Source organism: Siphateles boraxobius, unplaced genomic scaffold (genome assembly GCF_051911475.1).
Source record: "Siphateles boraxobius isolate OS27281-9 unplaced genomic scaffold, OSU_SipBor_1 11, whole genome shotgun sequence".
Lineage (NCBI taxonomy): Eukaryota > Metazoa > Chordata > Actinopteri > Cypriniformes > Leuciscidae > Siphateles > Siphateles boraxobius.
This window is the reverse complement of record NW_027508711.1, coordinates 8,269,112-8,286,937: the sequence shown is the minus strand read 5'-3', so window position 1 is coordinate 8,286,937 and position 17,826 is coordinate 8,269,112. Positions and strand designations below refer to the sequence as shown.

The 17,826-nt window shown below is 43.9% G+C and overlaps 1 protein-coding gene across 4 annotated transcripts in view; it reads right to left on the bottom strand.

The window, feature by feature from the left end:
- Positions 1–17,537, bottom strand: part of slco2b1 (solute carrier organic anion transporter family, member 2B1) — a 36,724-nt gene extending 19,187 nt beyond the window's left edge. For 3 of the 4 annotated variants that reach the window (XM_077194811.1, XM_077194802.1, XM_077194797.1), the window contains exons 1-12: positions 17,411–17,537; positions 16,565–16,652; positions 11,403–11,540; positions 10,987–11,149; positions 10,672–10,890; positions 10,482–10,580; positions 10,063–10,193; positions 9,482–9,587; positions 2,995–3,159; positions 2,292–2,475; positions 1,589–1,730; positions 8–177 (exon numbers count right to left, since the gene is read on the bottom strand). In XM_077194811.1, the coding sequence (XP_077050926.1) occupies positions 8–177; positions 1,589–1,730; positions 2,292–2,475; positions 2,995–3,159; positions 9,482–9,587; positions 10,063–10,193; positions 10,482–10,580; positions 10,672–10,890; positions 10,987–11,149; positions 11,403–11,540; positions 16,565–16,624 (1,577 nt within the window). In that variant the 5' untranslated portion in view covers positions 16,625–16,652; positions 17,411–17,537. The remainder of the gene's footprint in view (positions 1–7; positions 178–1,588; positions 1,731–2,291; positions 2,476–2,994; positions 3,160–9,481; positions 9,588–10,062; positions 10,194–10,481; positions 10,581–10,671; positions 10,891–10,986; positions 11,150–11,402; positions 11,541–16,564; positions 16,653–17,410) is intronic. The other variant, XM_077194806.1, reaches the window with a different exon arrangement.
- Between the last annotated feature and the right edge of the window lie 289 nt (positions 17,538–17,826).

Genomic DNA, 17,826 nt, shown 5'->3' with positions numbered 1-17,826 from the left:
GATATACCTGAGGATCATCATAAAGGATGTAGTATGTGAAAGTGAAGCCACAAAGCATGTGATGGAGGACAGGATCATGAAGGGAATTAGGCGATTAATACAACTATTTTCACATGGTCCTGGTGACGCAAAGCCTGGAGGACCAGTTGATGCCACACATCCACAATCTGTGTAGTTCTGTGGGAGATATTAGAAGATTCAATGTCAGATACTGAAAAGTGTAATTTAGTAGTTTTATTAGGTTACTGATGCCATTGCTTTAGAACTATTGTAACCATTGCTGTTATTCTCATATTTGCAGGGACTTTGGAACAAAGTTAGTTAGTAAAGTCATAAAGTAATAAACAAGCGGCATGTTTCTGCTGCATTATAAATGTGACACAGATGTTAAACAGATCTCAACCTGTAAATCCAGCAACATTATCAAAGGAGGTTTGCCGTGAGACATTTATCTAAAGCCTATAGCCATGCCTGATATAAGGGGAAAATTTTGTTTGTTTTGAGAGCAATCAAAAGGAAAAAGTATGCAGGAAGTGTTTGGGCTTTTTCATTCTATTTGAACAAATATGTCACGAAACTCTTTGCCACACACACTCTTAAGTAAACATTTTACAGATCGAAAATGTCCAACAATTTGATCCAAACATGATAGTTTTGAGACAAAGAGGTAGATTGTTTAAGGATTCTTCTGTGTGATCTGGGCATATATTCCTACATAAACACTGCCCCTTTTTCTATTTTTTTCATTGTGGATCTATTTTCTCAGTGGGCAGAGGCTGTTACTCTACTTAGAGTATAGAGGTTGCTGATAATGTTTTCGGAAGGCTGAGACAGTTATTTCCCCACTGTGTTGTTTATAGTAATGTATCTGCATTCTCATCTGCCGGCGTGTTCTACTTTCACTTCCAACAGAGTTGTCGGTATGCACTTAAAACAAGTAATGGTCTTGATACATTGAGCAATTGGTTGGTTTGGCCAGTTAAAATGCTTAAAGTGTTGTAGGTCTGGGAATGTTTTGTGTGTGTGTGTATACTGGATTACAGACTGACTGACTGACTGATGCTACAATCATTTTGGTTGATGAAAATTATGCAATATTCATCTCAATGGCAAAAAGTATCCCAATCTACCTTTTCTTTTATATATTATGATCTAATATATAGGAAACCTCCTTCATGGCATCAACTTCAGATACATTCACCTCTACGTTTTACACATCATTCTTTTTGAACATTTAAAACCTTTACATAGTTCCTCTTAATTCTTAACCCTTTTATTTTGGTTGTCATTCACACCCATAATGACAGATGTGGTCCTTTCAGTGGCATTTATAATGTGTTCAAAAGAAGAAGAAAAATCATACAGGTTTGTAATGAAATGAGTGTAAATGTAAATGACGACAGAATGTTATTTTTTGGGAATCATGTTTAACCGCCATTGGGTTCAGGAATTTATTACTAAAACTCCTTCACCTCTTTAAATGAGTTCAGGCCATGCACTGTTTTTTTCAGAGCTCCTGCTATCAGACCCCCTTTTTGTGCTATTAAAGTATCACACAGTTCCAGTAATGGAAGTAAAAACAACTTACCAAAACTTTATCTGTATTGGATAATAATATCTTACATCCCGCATGACAGGGAGAGCGAAACTCCACTCCGTTTGAGCCACACACAGGATTGAAGGCTTCTTCAGAACAGGAACATGCATTGCTGCACTGCTGAGAGTCAATTCTGGGGAAAAAAGGAAGCAAAATAAAGCAAAAATATAATGGATTTAACACGGTGCCTTGCCACAGGATGTTAAGCATTTGAAGAGCATTAAAATTTGCACATGAAGAAACAAAAATACTGCTGTAAATCCATTAAAGAATGTATATGTGAAAGTGACAGCGCAGATTTCAGCCTGCAGCGCAGAACTTTGTAATGGCAAACAGCTGTCAGAGGATTTACACAGATTAAGTATGCAATAAGAAAATGTAGAGGAATACTCTATTGCTCAATAGTTTTCTACTTGATTCGTAGCTAGGGTTCTATCACATTTGACTAAAGTATCAACTTTGTCTAATAAATATTTACTATGTTTCCTTAGGAGAAATAAAAACAGAAATAGACCATTGTTGGCAATATATAGTAAGCGTACAGAGCTATAATATGAATGCTGATGGCATAGCTCGGATTTATCTTTCATACAGACTGTGGGGTCAGATTCATATTTGGACAAAATTGAGTTATGGCATGATAGCACTAAAAAAGCATAATATTTAAAGCATGTCAGGACCAAACACAACTCACACATTGATTCCAGAAATGTTTTGTGTGGGGCAGCCAATGAAGAGAAGAGGAATTGCAAACATAATGCTCAAGAAAACTGCTACCGTACACATCGCTGCTGAGGACCTGACAGTCAGACCCAACTTGCGTAGTATAACCCCTCCAGCCATTATGCCTAACATGGCTGAAGGAATATTTATGCCACCTGTGTAAAAACCAAAAAGAAAAAAAAATGTATAAAACATTTTATGTATAAAAATATTTTCTTTTAAAATTTCAAAATATATTTATTATGTGGCATGCACATAAAGGAGTAATATTTGTTAATGTTTTTCTTTATTTACTGCTTCAGGATTGACTGAGAGTTTAGGTGGGTCCCTGGTATGGTACAGGTTGAAAAACCCTTGCACTAAGGTACAATACATTCCATTATTAATCCCAGTGGACAATAAATAATGAAATATGTTACTCTCAGACAAAAAGCTTCAATCTTCCCTTACTTATTTCTCAGGACTTTGCCTTTGAATCAGAATTTGTTAGAGTGACATAGTGCATTGTGTGTGGATTAGTAGCAGTAAAGGTTTTCAATGAGTAATTTGTACCTTTGCACAATACGATATGCTTGCACTGGCCTCAAACACACATTGCGCATATTGTTTTGGTGGAGCAAAATAATTTTTCTTGCGTGAACACCTTAAAAAAAGGCTTTCTTTCAATAACTTACCCATCATCATATTAGAAAAGGATGCAGTTTGTGCAAACTGCTTCTCTACGAATTTGCCCATGAAAGTGGCAAGTCCCGCAACCATAGCAGCAAGATTCACCTGAGCCAACACTACTAACAAATAAATTGGGTTCCGCAGAGTCCTCCTGATGATTTTGGGGAAGCCTGAGGAAAGATAAGAGACACCAAACTATTTGAAAGAATCTGAAGAACATTTCTACATTAAACCACAAAAAAAACATCCATGAAGACAAGAACATTATATTTTGGTAGATTAATGAAACAGCATGGTTTCATGAAAACTGTATCCAAGGATCTTTAATATTTTTATAAGTCAGTTGTTGGTTTTGTTCTAGAACCCATATTTTACATTGGACATCAAGTGAAGTCAGCATCATTTATCCTACAGAAATCTCCTTAAAAATCAAACACTAAAATTACAGTATTAATATTACCAGGAAAGTTATTTTTAGACATATTACACAAGTTCCAAAATATTGTAGAATTTGATTGGATGCACAACTTTAACAACAAAACACATGAGAAAAAAATGTTTTCCTGCTTAGTGCAGCCCACCCATTAAGAACAAATGTGCTATGTTCATTACAAATGTTACAGGAACAGAACATTTGAATTATTCATTTGTAGTTGAGGTTTCACTTGATGGTCTCTTTAACACATTCTGTTGACTATAAGTAACGTTACACCTACATGTCTACTAACTCTCATTAGAGTTTCAGTAGAGTATTAGTACTGTACACTGTTTTGGTTAGAATAAGTTGACATGTACTTGCAAAGTTACTTATATTCAGTATAATGTCTGTTATGGGAGCATCACAATAAAGAGTTAGCTGATATCAAGCAGAGAGTCCACTAATGCTCTTATGAGAGTTAGTTGACATGTAGTTGCAAAGTTACTTATCAACAGAATTTTCAAAAGGGACGATCAAAATAAAGTGTTACAGTAGTTGAGATTACTAAATCATTATTTGGCTTTTAACATCTGGTTCTGGATAAGTAGGTCAAAGTGCATAGCATAAAGTTTATTTGCTTCACTTAGATTGAGCAACATTACAAATGTTCTAAAGTAGGCCATAAACCTGCATCTTACTCACTAATCACTTAGAATCCAGTTTAACCAGATGCTGAATACGATGAGATTTTGTGGGTGAGTTTGTGGAATTATCTCTAAACTAGCTGTTAAAAGAATGCAGACAGTATGCAAATAAACAACATTACCAGCAAGCGCACATTAATTCCCCCAGGTTGATGTTTTTCATGTGAACTTGGAAGAACGTCCCTGGTTACGTATGTAACCCTAGTTCCCCGAAGGGACGGACGCTGCGTGTAATCGCAGTGGGAACGCCCCCCAGCGTAACGCGTCTGAAGCATGAATGAAATCAGTCAAAGGAGAAATGGAGCGTCACAGCAAGTGAAGTCATTGACCAGGAAGCTATAAATATCCCCTGAATACACAAGCCGCCAGCTTCTAATGTTACTGAAGCAAGCGACCCAAGGGGATGCCGGGAGTATGGCAGGACACCCAGCGTCCGTCCCTTCGGGGAACTAGGGTTACATACGTAACCCGGGACGTTCCCCTTCAGGGACTACCGCTGCGTGTAATCGAAGTGGGAACGCAATACCCACATCCCCATACGAACAGGTCCCCGTCGTGTGTGACTAGGAGACACAAGCCGAAGAGAGAACCTGAGCCCCAGGAGTGGAGCTAAAATTGAGAGAATAAAACCTGACGAAAGTGTGCGGTGAGGACCAGCCTGCCGCATCACAAACTTCCTGAAGAGAAGCCGCTGAAAGAAGAGCTGTAGAGGCAGCCATACTCCTGGTAGAATGGGCCCTTACAGCCAAAGGTGAAGGCTGATCGGCCGAAACGTAAGCGAGTGAGATGGCCTCGACCACCCACTTGCTCATCCTTTGCTTAGATGCAGGACACCCCTTCTTAGGTTACCCAAAACAGACGAACAACTGTTCCGATTTCCTCCACAGGGTAGCTCTGTGGACATAAGCATCTAAAGCCCTAACGGGACACAGCAAATTCAATTTCTCCTGGTCTGACGTCCAAAAAGGCCTGCAGTACTATAGGTCTAACGGAAGTGGTTGGCACCTTAGGAACATACCCTGGTCTAGGACAGAGAAAAGCCTTAACCGAACCAGGAGCAAATTCCATGCACGAGGGAGCCACCGAGAGTGCTTGAATATCTCCAATTCTTTTTAGAGACGAGATAGCGAGAAGAAGGATAGTCTTAAGTGTAAGGAACTTTTCCGAAACTTCCTCGATGGGCTCGAAGGGAGCTAGGGAGAGACCCTCTAAGACAATGGCCAGATCCCAAGATGGTACCCTCGTGCAAACTGCAGGCCTCAGCCTCAGGGCGCCACGAAGGTAGCGAGATACAAGTGGGTGTCTCCCGAGAGAACCTCCGCTTGAAGGGGCGTGGTAAGCAGCTAAGGCCGCTATGTACACCTTCAGTGTGGAGTGGGATAACCCTGTGGAGAGACGGTCCTGCAGGAAATCCAGCACTGTACCAACTGGGCAGTTAACTGGGTCCTGCTGGCACTCTCTGCACGAAGAGGTGAAAAGTTTCCACCTCGCGGCATATAACTTCCTCGTGGCGGGAGCTCTGGATTGGAGGAGGGTCTCAACGACCTCAGTCGAGAGACCAGAGTCTACGAGCTGGGCCCCCTCAGAGGCCAACCCCACAGCCTCCATAGTTCTGGGCGGGGGTGAAGGATCGACCCACTCGCCTGAGAGAGTAGATTTCTCCTGATCGGTATCTCCAGGGGAGAGCCGTTGAGGAGAGACACTAGGTCCGCAAACCATACTCGGGCCGGCCAGAACGGGGCTATTAACAGAAGACTGAGCCCGTCCCGGCGAACCCTCTCCAGAACTCCCGGGAGCAGAGCGATCGGGGGAAAAGCGTACAAGCGTGACCTCGGCCATGGATGTACCATCGAGTCCAACCCCAGGGGGGCTGGCTGGCTGAGAGAGAACCACAGTGGACAGTGAGATGTCTCTCGGGAAGCAAATAGGTCTACCTCGGCACGACCGAAATGCTCCCATAGGAGCTCCACCACCTCGGGGTAAAGACTCCATTCCCTGGGCCTCGGCCCCTGCCTCGACAGGATGTCTGCCCCCTGATTTAAATACCCCGGGAGATAAATAGCTCTCAGAGAAAGAATTTTCCCCTGGGACCATAGAAGGATCTGACATGCCAGTTTGTACAGCGGGCGAGAACGCAGACCCCCCTGATGGTTGATATAAGAGACCAGCAACGTGTTGTCTGTTCGGATAAGGACATGGTGGCCCCTTAGGTCTGGGAGGAAGTGTTTCAGAGCCTGAAATACTGCCAACATCTCAAGACAATTTATGTGCCATAGATGGTGATGGTCCTTCCACAGACCCCGAGCTGGGCGACCACTCATGATCGCTCCCCAACCCGTGAGAGAGGCATCTGTCGTTAGCAAAACGCGACGACAAGGAGCTCCCAACACAGGTCCTTGGGACAGAAAGCAAGGATCTTTCCACATAACCAGGGCGCGATGACACCGTCGCGAACTCATGATCATGCGAAACGGATCTCCCCTCGGGGAGAAACCCTTGGTTCTGAGCCACCACTGTAATGGTCTCATGTGCAGGAGGCCAAAGGGTATCACGTTGGACAGAGCCGCCATGAGACCTAACAGTCTCTGGAACTGTTTTACGGTGGAGGAGTGGCCTAGCTTGACCTGATATACTGCGGCGAGAATCGAAGCAACACGAGCAGGTGAAAATCGTGCCTGCATCGTCGGCGAATCCCATACTACACCGAGACAGGTGGTTCTCTGTAATGGAGAAAGAACTCTCTTCTTGGCGTTGAGCCTCAACCCCAATCTTTTGATGTGAGCAAGAACAGCATCTCGATGCCGAACCGCCTGCTGTTCCGACTGAGCTAGAATTAACCAATCGTCTATATAGTTCAGAATAAGGGTGCCCTGCAGCCTGAGCGGAGCTATAGCTGCATCCATACACTTCGTGAACGTGCGGGGTGACAGTGCTAGGCCAAACGGAAGAACCTGATATTGGTACGCTTCGCCCCCGAAAGCAAACCTCAGGAACTTCCTGTGTGGAGGGAGGATAGAAACATGGAAGTAGGCGTCCTTTAGATCTATCGTGACAAACCAGTCCTCGGATCTGATTTGTGACACGATCTGCTTGAGAGTGAGCATTTTGAATTTGAGCTTCCCAACAGTGCGATTTAAGAGACGCAGATCTAGAATGGGACGCAGCCCTCCATCTTTTTTCGGAACAATGAAGTACCGGCTGTAATATCCTAACTCCCTGCTGGGTGTAGGAATCCGTTCTATAGCCTGTTTCTGCTGCAGAGTTTTTACCTCCTGTTCTAATACCAGAGCCTGCTCGGGGCCCACCACAGTAGGCAGAACCCCTCTGAACTGAGGTGGACGCGTTCTGAACTGAATAGCATACCCGTTCTTTATGATATTCAGGACCCACTGAGAAACATTGAGAAGCATTTCCCATTCCGCCGGGAACTCTACTAAGGGAACCAGCCTCTCGAGGCTGGCCTCTGGATGAACATCCCGAGTGACAGACGCAGCGCCCTGTAACATACTGGCAGGAAACAGCTGGTCTGAGCACTCCACAACCCTCCTCAGAGGGGGCGAGCGTCCCTCGGGAAACCGCTCGCCGAGTCTCTCTACGCCCTGTATAGGCAGGGTTAGTAGAACAGACCCCTGAGGGCATCGAGAAAGACAGGGCACCGTGTTTTTGTGCGGTGAACTCAAGTCTTTCCCGATGGGGACCACCCTCAGAGTCCTGACGTTCAGCCCGTCAGGATTTTTTCGACGCGGCCTTCCTAGCGACAATGACTGTCATCAGATCAGTCCTGCCCCGGGAAGGCCGCGCCGGAGAGTGCCCCGCCTCGTCCCTCCAGTCTCTCTGCGGGGGGCACGAGACGCGACACTCCGCTTCTGCTGTGCTCTTTTTGAGGATGAACTCGACAGCTGGGACTGCCCACGTTCAGCAGCCCCAGTGACACGCACTTTAAGAGGGATGAATTTATGAAAAGCAGCTGCCTGTTTTTTCTCTTCCTGGAACCTCTCCGTGACAGAAAGAAGAGCGTCACCGAAGAGGCCCGCAGGCGAAACGGGAGCATTTAAAAGGAGAGTCTTGTCTTTTTCTTTCATGGAGGTCTGACTCAACCATAAGTGCCTTTCTGTGGCCACCATGGCTGCCATAGACCGACCGATAGATTTTGCGGTCTCTCTGGTGGCACGAAGAGTGAGATCGGCAGTCTGCCTGAGTTCGCTAATCATATCGGTGGAAATTACCCCCCCCTCACACGCATCTTTTAGCAGGTCGGCCTGATAAGCCTGCATAATAGCCATCGTATGTAGACAAGCAGCCGCCTGCCCAGCCGCCAAGTAAGCCTTCCCCACCAGCACAGAGGTATTTTTTAGTTGTCTCGATGGAAGAGCCGGTTCTTTAAGTGAAGATGACGAAGCAGGCGAGAGATAGCTCGCGAGCGTCTCCTCTGCCTTCGGCATCGTCACATAACCAGCAGATTTAGCACCAGAAATGTTACCATAAGCATTAGACTGATTTGTGTAAATCCTGCTAGAAACCGGTCTAACCCAGGTCTTTGAAACCTCAGCATGAAGGTCTCGGAAGAAGCTGGCCAATCGATACTAAGCTTTTCAACAGCCCGAGATAACACATCCATCAAACCTTCATCATTTGCAGTATAATGTGGCAAACTAGTTTCCTCAGATGCAAAGCTTTCGACATCCAGCTCCTCAGAACTGGACAATCTTAAATCAACATCATCATGTGCCTCCACCCGGGCAGAAGTAACCGCCGCAGCGCGTGCTTCCAGAGCCGGGTGAGAGGCACTGGATCCCGCCGGAGAAAGCTGAGATAGGGCGGGGCCCGTCTCAACATCGCCGGTGAGATCCATCTGCGAGCCCCAAGACAAGCGCCGCCGCTCTGCCTAAACAGAAGCGGGACCCGAGCCTCGGGGTGCTCGCAGCATACCGCTCTCCTCGAAGAGCGATCGCCGCGAGCGCAGAGTTCTCAGAGGAAAGCGCTAGCAATGCTCACAATCGACTCCCTCGAGAGCCGACTGGGCATGCTGAACTCCCAAACAAGCCACACATAGCTGGTGTGAATCCCCACCCGTGATGTATCGTGTACAGGGGGAAACACACTTCTTATACTGCCCGCTCATATTCTTTGGTTTATATATATATCAGTGACAGAAGCTGGCGGCTTGTGTATTCAGGGGATATTTATAGCTTCCTGGTCAATGACGTCACTTGCTGTGACGCTCCATTTCTCCTTTGACTGATTACATTCATGCTTCAGACGCGTTACGCTGGGGGGTGTTCCCACTGCGATTACATGCAGCGGTAGTCCCTGAAGGGGAACTTAATTTGTAACTAATAAAATCGCTGATAGGTAAAATGGCAAACACACTTTTTAGGAACTCAGTGAGAGAAACCTCTTCCATCGTGTCAGTTCCAGGCTTCTTGTCTTCCATAATTTTCTCTGTTGATGACTCTGCAGGAGTTTCTTCGATTTCCTGAGGAAATTGAAATCTAAATTTGTTTTTGAAATGCCAAATGATATGATCAAGATTGTAGTGCATAAAACACGCTGGAATATGAAGTAGCGATGCACATATTGCAAACTGGCTATTTTTTTGCATCCGATATTAGAACAGGCTCATTGACAGAGTTCAGAAAAATAACATTTAGTGCAAGAACATTCCTGTTGAACACACACTTTGTGTTTTATGCAAGGTTAGCATGTTGAGCAAGAAGGGCAAGAACAAGCTGAGACAAGCTCCTCTTGGACTCAAGTTTCTTTCCTTGTTAGTAATTTTTTTTTTAATATAAACATGTTCTGTGAGACCCAAGCGGACTTCAGGAACAAAGCCAGAATCTTAAATAACAGCAGAAACACTCACATTTATCTGCTTTACATCAGAATTTAGTAAAATAATTTCCAAAAAAAGAACCAAAAAGGCCAAAGATGGGATATTTGATTTACATCACCTCTCTGGATATCTTCTTAGGGAAAAACAGATATGGCAAAGAAGTCAGCAGAAGGAGGGTGGCAGCTATCAAGAATCCCAACCACCAAGCTCCAACCCATCTGGGGTCATCATTTTTCAGAAGTATTTTATCTGAAAAGAGGAAATAACAGCTGATTCATCATAGATCTCCCACATATGAGAGACATGAAGCCAAACTTACTATGATTCATCAAGCACCACTGCAAAAGATGTTGAATCTTGAGGTCAAACTTTCTTTTTAAAATCAGTATAGCTTGTCAAAAGGCACTTGTCTAAACATGTTTAGTACAGTTGCTAATGCATTTAATTATAATGACATCTCATGCCGTTTAAGCCCAGTAAAGTGTGTAAATATGACTTTACATTTATGAAAGTGTAGACATGGCATATTAGACTCACCTGAAGACATCTTCTCAACATCAACAAAGAAACGAAGGAGGGCAGATGACATCATGTAGCCAAATGCCGGCCCAATTACAGTAACTGCGAAAAGTATGCCTGTAAAACAAGATAAAGTTGGTTTATTTCTTGAATGAACCACTGTATTTTGTGAATTTATGATTAAACAAAACTCAATATTTAATCAAACCTAGATAGAAGGGTGAACTCCTCTTTTCTGCAAAATCGTCTATGTAGGAAATCCCAAAAGGTTGTATGGGAACACCGCCAATGCCCAGCAGTAACTGGCCCAGTAGAAATATTGGATACACTAAAGTGCCATTCTTGTTTTTATAGCATTTCTGATTAAATACTTCCTCAGAGGAAATGTTCTGTGATTGGCAAAGACCCGAGCTGTTGTCTTTGGTGTCTGTGCAACAAATTAAAACAGGTTAAATACAATCAGTTGTTAAGTAACCAGTTGTTAACAAAAAAATGGCTAATTTAAAAGAAAATGCTTACTCACTGCTATTGAAGCCTGTGTACTTGTACTCTCCACCAATGAAGTGAGGTAGTGCTATAAGGAACACCCCCATGCTAGCGATCATTGCTCCGATTCCAATACATCTCGGCCGATGTAAGCGACTCCCAAAGAAACTCACAAACACGATGAGAACCGTGTTCCCCACCTTTGCTTAACAACAACAAAACTTACATTGCATGATCTGATATAATAGTTAAAATTATAGTTATAATAGTAGTCTTTGCAGATGCAGTACCATTTCATATTAAGCCTTTGTGCCTGAACTTGTAACTTTAAAATGAAATAATTGCTAACCAGGTGCTAACACCTGTCAGAAACAACTTGAAAAGAAGTGATTTGCCTTCAGGCCATTCATGATATCGTGTTAGCACCATTGGAAGCTAACATTTTATCCTTGCCTCATTGAAGGCTGCTAGTAGTCCTGACATCTGACTGGAAAATCCATATCGTCTCTCAATAGTGGTTATGGAGCCCTTCAGATAACCAGACACCAGGAGCTGAGCAAGCTGTAGCATCCCATGACACAGTACAAAAAACTGAAACAAAGAAAAAAGTGATAAAAATGTAAATTCCTTTAGTAAACATTCTGTAAATATGCATAAAACAAATAAAAAAAAAAAGCAAAATCATTTCGGAGACACTAAGCAAAGTATCAATATAGGTTTTGGCTCTGTTAGTGTTGTTATTTATTGTAAAGGTGTTTTGTTTTAATCTTTTAATTGGTTTTACATGTTCACGTCAAGTCAAGCTGCCTCCTTGCAAAGTCAAGTTGTGTATGTTCAAGTTCATAAGACTTTTAGCCATTTAATAATCATCACTCTGATTGTTGTATAGCTATTTCAGAGCATTTGGTAATGGGATAAACATAAGTAATGGGATAAACATAAGAAGAAGAAAAAAACAATATAAGGATGTGCAGTGAATATAAGGAAATTAATATTGTCCAGTCCAAATCTATGGAGACTAGTAAAGACAGGAAACTTAACTCAGCTACGCCTCTAATTAAAATAGTGCATAGTAAAAAGAAGCTACCATTGCTAGGCTACATCTAACATTTCCAATATCTAATACTGCTGAAATTCTTAGAGTGTTTACATTGTTTTTAAAACACCTCCAGAAACAAACTACCGAACCTGTAGACTGGCAAATCATAATCACAGTGCAGGTAGATGCCAAGCGTCATGTTGAATTTATTGATTGTCACCAGTGTTGGGGGTAATGCATCACAAAGTAGCATTAGTTACTTAATCAGATTACTTTTACTAGTAATCTAGTAAGTAACTAGTAAAGTAAAAAACTACTTAAATAATAAACAAAAGACCTGAGTTACTTTTTCAAATAGTAACACAAGTTACTTTGTTCCCTTTCAAGGGAACTCGAGCTGCGTCAAATGCTGTGGGAACGCCCCTGCGTTGTGCGTCATGAAGCATGTATGGAATCAGCCCAATGGAGAGATGGAACGTCATAGGCGGGTGACGTCATCGACCAGGAAACTATAAAGCACCCCATAAACACAAGCGCAACAGCTTTCTGTGACTTCAGTCGCGCTATATGTGACTCTGTCAATATATGTGTGAATATTGTCTGTCTTTACATACTCTGCACCACACAAACAATTTATATATATATATATATATATATATATATATATATATATATATATTAAGAGAGATATGGCGAACGAACAGCAGTTTAGGAAGTGTGTCCCTCCCTGCTCGCGTTATTTTACGAGTGGGGATACACACGTTCTTTGTGTTGTTTGTTTGGGAGTGCAGCATGCCCAGTCAGCTCTCGAGGGAGCTGATTGTGAGCATTGCGAGCGTCTGCCATTAAGGACGCTCCGCTCCCGCCGGGTGCTCTTCGAGGAGAGCGGTTCGGTGCGCGCTCCCCGCGGTTCGGGTCCCGCTCTTGCCGAGGCAGAGCGACGACGCGTATCGTGGGGATCGCATATGGATCTCTCAGCGGGGTTAGAGACGGGCTCTGCCTTATCTCTCCCTTCACCTGTGAGATCCAGTGCCTCAGTCCCGTGTTCGGAAGCACGCGCTGCGGTTTCTTCCGCTCGGGCTGAAGCACCAGTTATAAATGAGGGAGATGTGGAGGATTCGCCACCTTACACTCCCGAAAGTGATGAGCTAGTGGAGGTATTAACAAGAGCTGTAGAAAAACTCAGCATTGTATGGCCAGTGACTAGACAGGAGTCTGTTTCTAAATCAAAATTAGATGAGAGATTTTTCCGTCACAAGTGCAACCTCCACGCCGGTGCTTGCCGTTTTTTCCCCGATCTCCACACTGAGGTGTCGAAATCGTGGGAAAAAACCGGTGTCATATAGAGTGTTTAGTCCCCAGACTTCAACATATTCTAATATTGTGGGGGCAAAATCATATGATTATTCGGCTATGCCTCGCGTGGAAGAGACGCTTGCGAGTTTTCTCTCCCTCAAGGCTGCGTCATCTGTTAAGGCACCGGCATTACCCACCAAGCCCCTTCATACTATGTCTATTATGCAGGCATACCAGGCTGACCTGCTGAGGGACGTGAGTGAGAGTGAGGAGGTCAGTGGTGACGTGGGTTCGCGAACTGCGTCAGGCTGCTGATTTATCCCTGCACGCAACCAGAGAGTCGGCCAAGCTAGTGGGTCGATCTATGGCAGCTCTGGTGGCCGCAGAAAGACATCTGTGGTTAAATCAGACAAGTATAAAAGAAAAAGAAAAAGCTTTCCTTTTAGACACTCCTTTCTCCCCCCTGGGTTTATTTGGCGGTACTGTAAATTCTGTCATCGATAAATTCCAGGAGAAGGAAAAGCAAACAACAGCTTTTAAGAAATTTCTCCCTTTAAAAATTCATGTCCCTGGGGCTGCCGGGCGGGAGCAGCCCCGGCCGTCTGCGAGCTCATCATATAGGGCGCTGAAGCAGAGTGTCGCGTCTCGTGCTCCCCCTGCTGGACAGTGGGCTCAGCCGCGGCACTCTCAGCCGAAATCTCCGCGTAATAGAACTGATCTGAGGACAGTTATATTAGCTAAGAAGGCTTCGGCTAAGAAGAAGTCCTGGCGCCACGGCGCGCAGGACACTGAGGGTGGTCCCCACCGAGGCGGAAAGGTGTGCACCTCTTTCTACGGTGCCCATTCTTCCTCGGTGCCCTCAGAGGCCCGTTCTGCCAACCCCGCCTTCATGCCGGGGCGCAGACGGTCCCAGCGAGCGATTTTCCGAGGGACGCTCGCTCCCTCTGAGGAGGGTTTCAGAGTGGTTAGACCAGTTGTTCCCTGCCGGTGTGCCGTTACAGGGCGCTGCGTTTGCTGCTCAAGTTACACCAGAGGCCAGTCTCGAGAGACTGGTACCCTTAGTAGAATTTCTGGCAGAGTGGAAAAGCCTTCCAAAAATATCTCATTGGGTCCTGCAGACAATAGAAAGGGATTATGCTATCCAATTCAGGTGTCATCCACCAAGATTCAGAGGGGTTCTTTCTACAGTGGTGGACCCCGAGCAGGCTCTGGTTATGGAACAAGAGGTGAAAGCGCTCCTTCAAAAGGAGGCTATAGAACGGGTTCCTCCTCCCAGTGTGGAGTCAGGCTATTACAGCCGATATTTCATCGTTCCAAAATAGGATGGGGGGTTGCGTCCAATTTTAGACCTGCGCCTATTGAATCGCTCGGTAGGGAAGCCAAAATTCAAGATGCTCACTATCAAGCAGATCGTGTCACAAATCAGATCCGAGGACTGGTCTGTCACAAGAGATCTAAGGGACGTGTACTTCCACATTTCCATCCTTCCACAACAAAGGAAGTTCCTGAGGTTCGCCTTCGGGGCGAGGTGTACCAGCACAGGGTTCTTCCGTTTGGCCTAGCTTTATCTCCCCGCACTTTCACGAAATGCATGGACGCAGCACTAGTGCCCCTGAGGCTTCAGGGTGTTCGTGTCCTCAATTACATCAACGATTGGTTGATTTTAGCTCAGACAGAGCAGATGGCGGTTCGACATTGAGATCTCATTCTCGTTCATATCAGGAAGTTGGGGTTGAGGCTGAACGCAAAGAAAAGTGTATTATCTCCTCAGAAGACCACTTTTCTGGGTGTCGTTTGGGTTTCGATGCAGGCGCAACTCGCTCCGACCCGCATCGTTTCGATTCTCTCAGATGTGAAATAAGTAAAGCTAGGCCAGCTACTTACTGTAAAACAGTTTTAGAGACTGTCGGGTCTGATGGCAGCAGCGTCCGACGTTATACCTTGCGGCCTGTTGTACATGAGATCGCTACAGTGGTGGCTCAGGACCAAGGGATTCTCCCCGAGGGGAAATCCGCTCCGCACGGTCAAAGTCACGCGGCGCTGCCTTCGTGCTCTGGTCATGTGGAAAGAAACTTGGCTCCTATTCAAAGGGCCTGTGTTGGGGGCTCTTTGTCGTCGCGTAACGCTAACGACGGATGCTTTCCTCACAGGGTGGGGGACTGTCACGAGTGGTTGTCCAGCCCAAGGGCTGTCGCAGGACCATCATCTATCACGGCTTATAAATTGTCTAGAGATGTTGGCGGTGTTCCAGGCTCTGAAACACTTCCTAGCAGACCTGAGAGGTCATCATGTGTTAGTTCAGTCAGACAACACGTCAGTGGTCTCTTATATAAATCATCAGGGGGGCCTGCGGTTTCGCCGGCTTTACAAGTTGGCCCGTCAGATCATCCTGTGGTCCCAAGGGAGGTTACTATTTCTGAGAGCAATGTATCTTCCTGGGTATTTGAATGTGGTAGCAGACTCCCTGTCGAGACAGGGGCCGAGGCCGGGGGATTGGAGACTCCATCCCGAGGTGGTGGAGCTCCTTTGGTTGAGTTTCAGTCGCGCCGAGGTGGACCTATTCGCTTCCAAGGAGACCACGCATTGGCATCTGTGGTTTTACATCAGCCATCCAGCCCCTCTGGGGGGTCCAGCCGGGACAGGGTGAAATGATGCTAATTTGACCGCACTTTTAGAGTGTGCTGTTTTCTTAATGAATAAAATATCAAATGTTAAATATGATTATCAAAAGATGTGTCTGTGGGTAGACCAAGCTGTAGCCTTTATTATTTGTTATTTATTATTTGTAGCCATATTATCATTTCTCGCGCATGCGTCGTGACACTCTCGTGAACACGTCAGAGGTCCACACAGAAGAAAATGAATAGTTGAATAAAGTCGTTATTTTTTGGGGGGTTTTGCGCACAAAAAGAATTCTCGTCGCTTGATAAACTTAAGGTTGAGCCACTGTAGTCACTTGGACTAATTTTAACGATGTTTTTACTAACTTTTCTGGGCCAGCAGATGAAATTACCCTGCAGCCTATGAAGGAGTGAGCCAGCTCTCAGATTTCATCAAAATTATCTTAATTTCTTTCTGAAGATAAACGAAAGTCATACGGGGTTGGAACAACATGAGGGTGAGTAATTATGGACATAATTTAAATTACTTTTGGGGTGAACTAACCCTTTGAATCATATTGTTATCTTTTTCTAAGGTGGGGCAAGTTGTGTCACTGGACACCTTTATTTGATAAGTCATATTTGTATGTAATTAGGGATATTTACATTCTGAATCTTACCTTGATATTGTTAAAAAGACCCATTGATCTGCGAGGTCTCGATGTCTCGATAGCTGTCATTTTGTGTTTTTACAAGATGCAACAAATTCTGGAGAAATAAAATCATAACTATTATATTTATATTGCCTTTCCTCAGCAAAACAAATATGGATTTATTCACAACTTGATTTCTTATCTCTCATTTCAATCTAGAAATGTGGAAAGTTACAATCAGTTACAAGTTGTTTCCTGCAAGCTATTTAAAATGAACAGAAAAATGCTTGTGTTCTTAAGCTAACTTGGTTACACATAGTTGATGCTGTTTTTTATGATGTTTTTTTTATGTGTTTCCGGCAGCTGCTTACAAGAAAGCAGCCGTTTCGTCCCCGTTTTTTTCTTAGGAACTTCATATGATGTCACTGTTGCGCAAGACTTAGGCTACTCCATGGGGGTCTTGGCAGTTAATGCTATGTGCTGGTTTTGATTCAGCACTTTCAATTCACTTTCAATTCAGCTCCAGAATTGAAATATCGAGGTGAGTGTGCCTAATATCATCCATACTGTGTACATGTTCTATTTCATTATACACATTATTGAGTATACTCAGTATAATAATATATGAACTGAGATTAAATTGGAATTTTTTTTAAACAATACATTCATTTCTACTGTAAGTATAAAAACAAATATCCATAGCAAAATAATATATATTTCATTTATATCCTCAACATTTCTCTGTCCACATCTTGATAAGTCTGACTTAAGAGTTGTCCTTTACTGTCAATTATTTCACAATTATGTCACATTCCCATTAGCATGCCCAGCTGTTTGAGCAACGAGTTCATGAATTAATGAAAGTGTACTTACAGCTTGCTGAGATTGAAGAGTTGGAGATATAGTCTAGCTACTTTCACTTTAGCTTAGGACGTTAAGTGGGCTACAACTTAAGAAGTTGCTGAGCTGGGCGGGCTTTCAGGATTGTGAAATCTCGACTAGTATTTGGACGTGATTGCATGTGAAGTGTAAAAAGAAGGTGAAAGAAAGAAAGAAAGAAAGAAAGAAAGAAAGAAAGAAAGAAAGAAAGAAAGAAAGAACGAAAGAAATGAATGAATGAACAAACAAATAAAAAAATTGTTTTGAAATGTAGACTATTGCCAGTGATTAATGTGTTAGCCTATACCTTTAAAAGCAAAACAAACCTCTAAAACGAGCATCGAATCATTGATTGATCACTGACGATAGTTAACCGACATGCGGTAGATAGGCTACTCATTCTGTCCTTA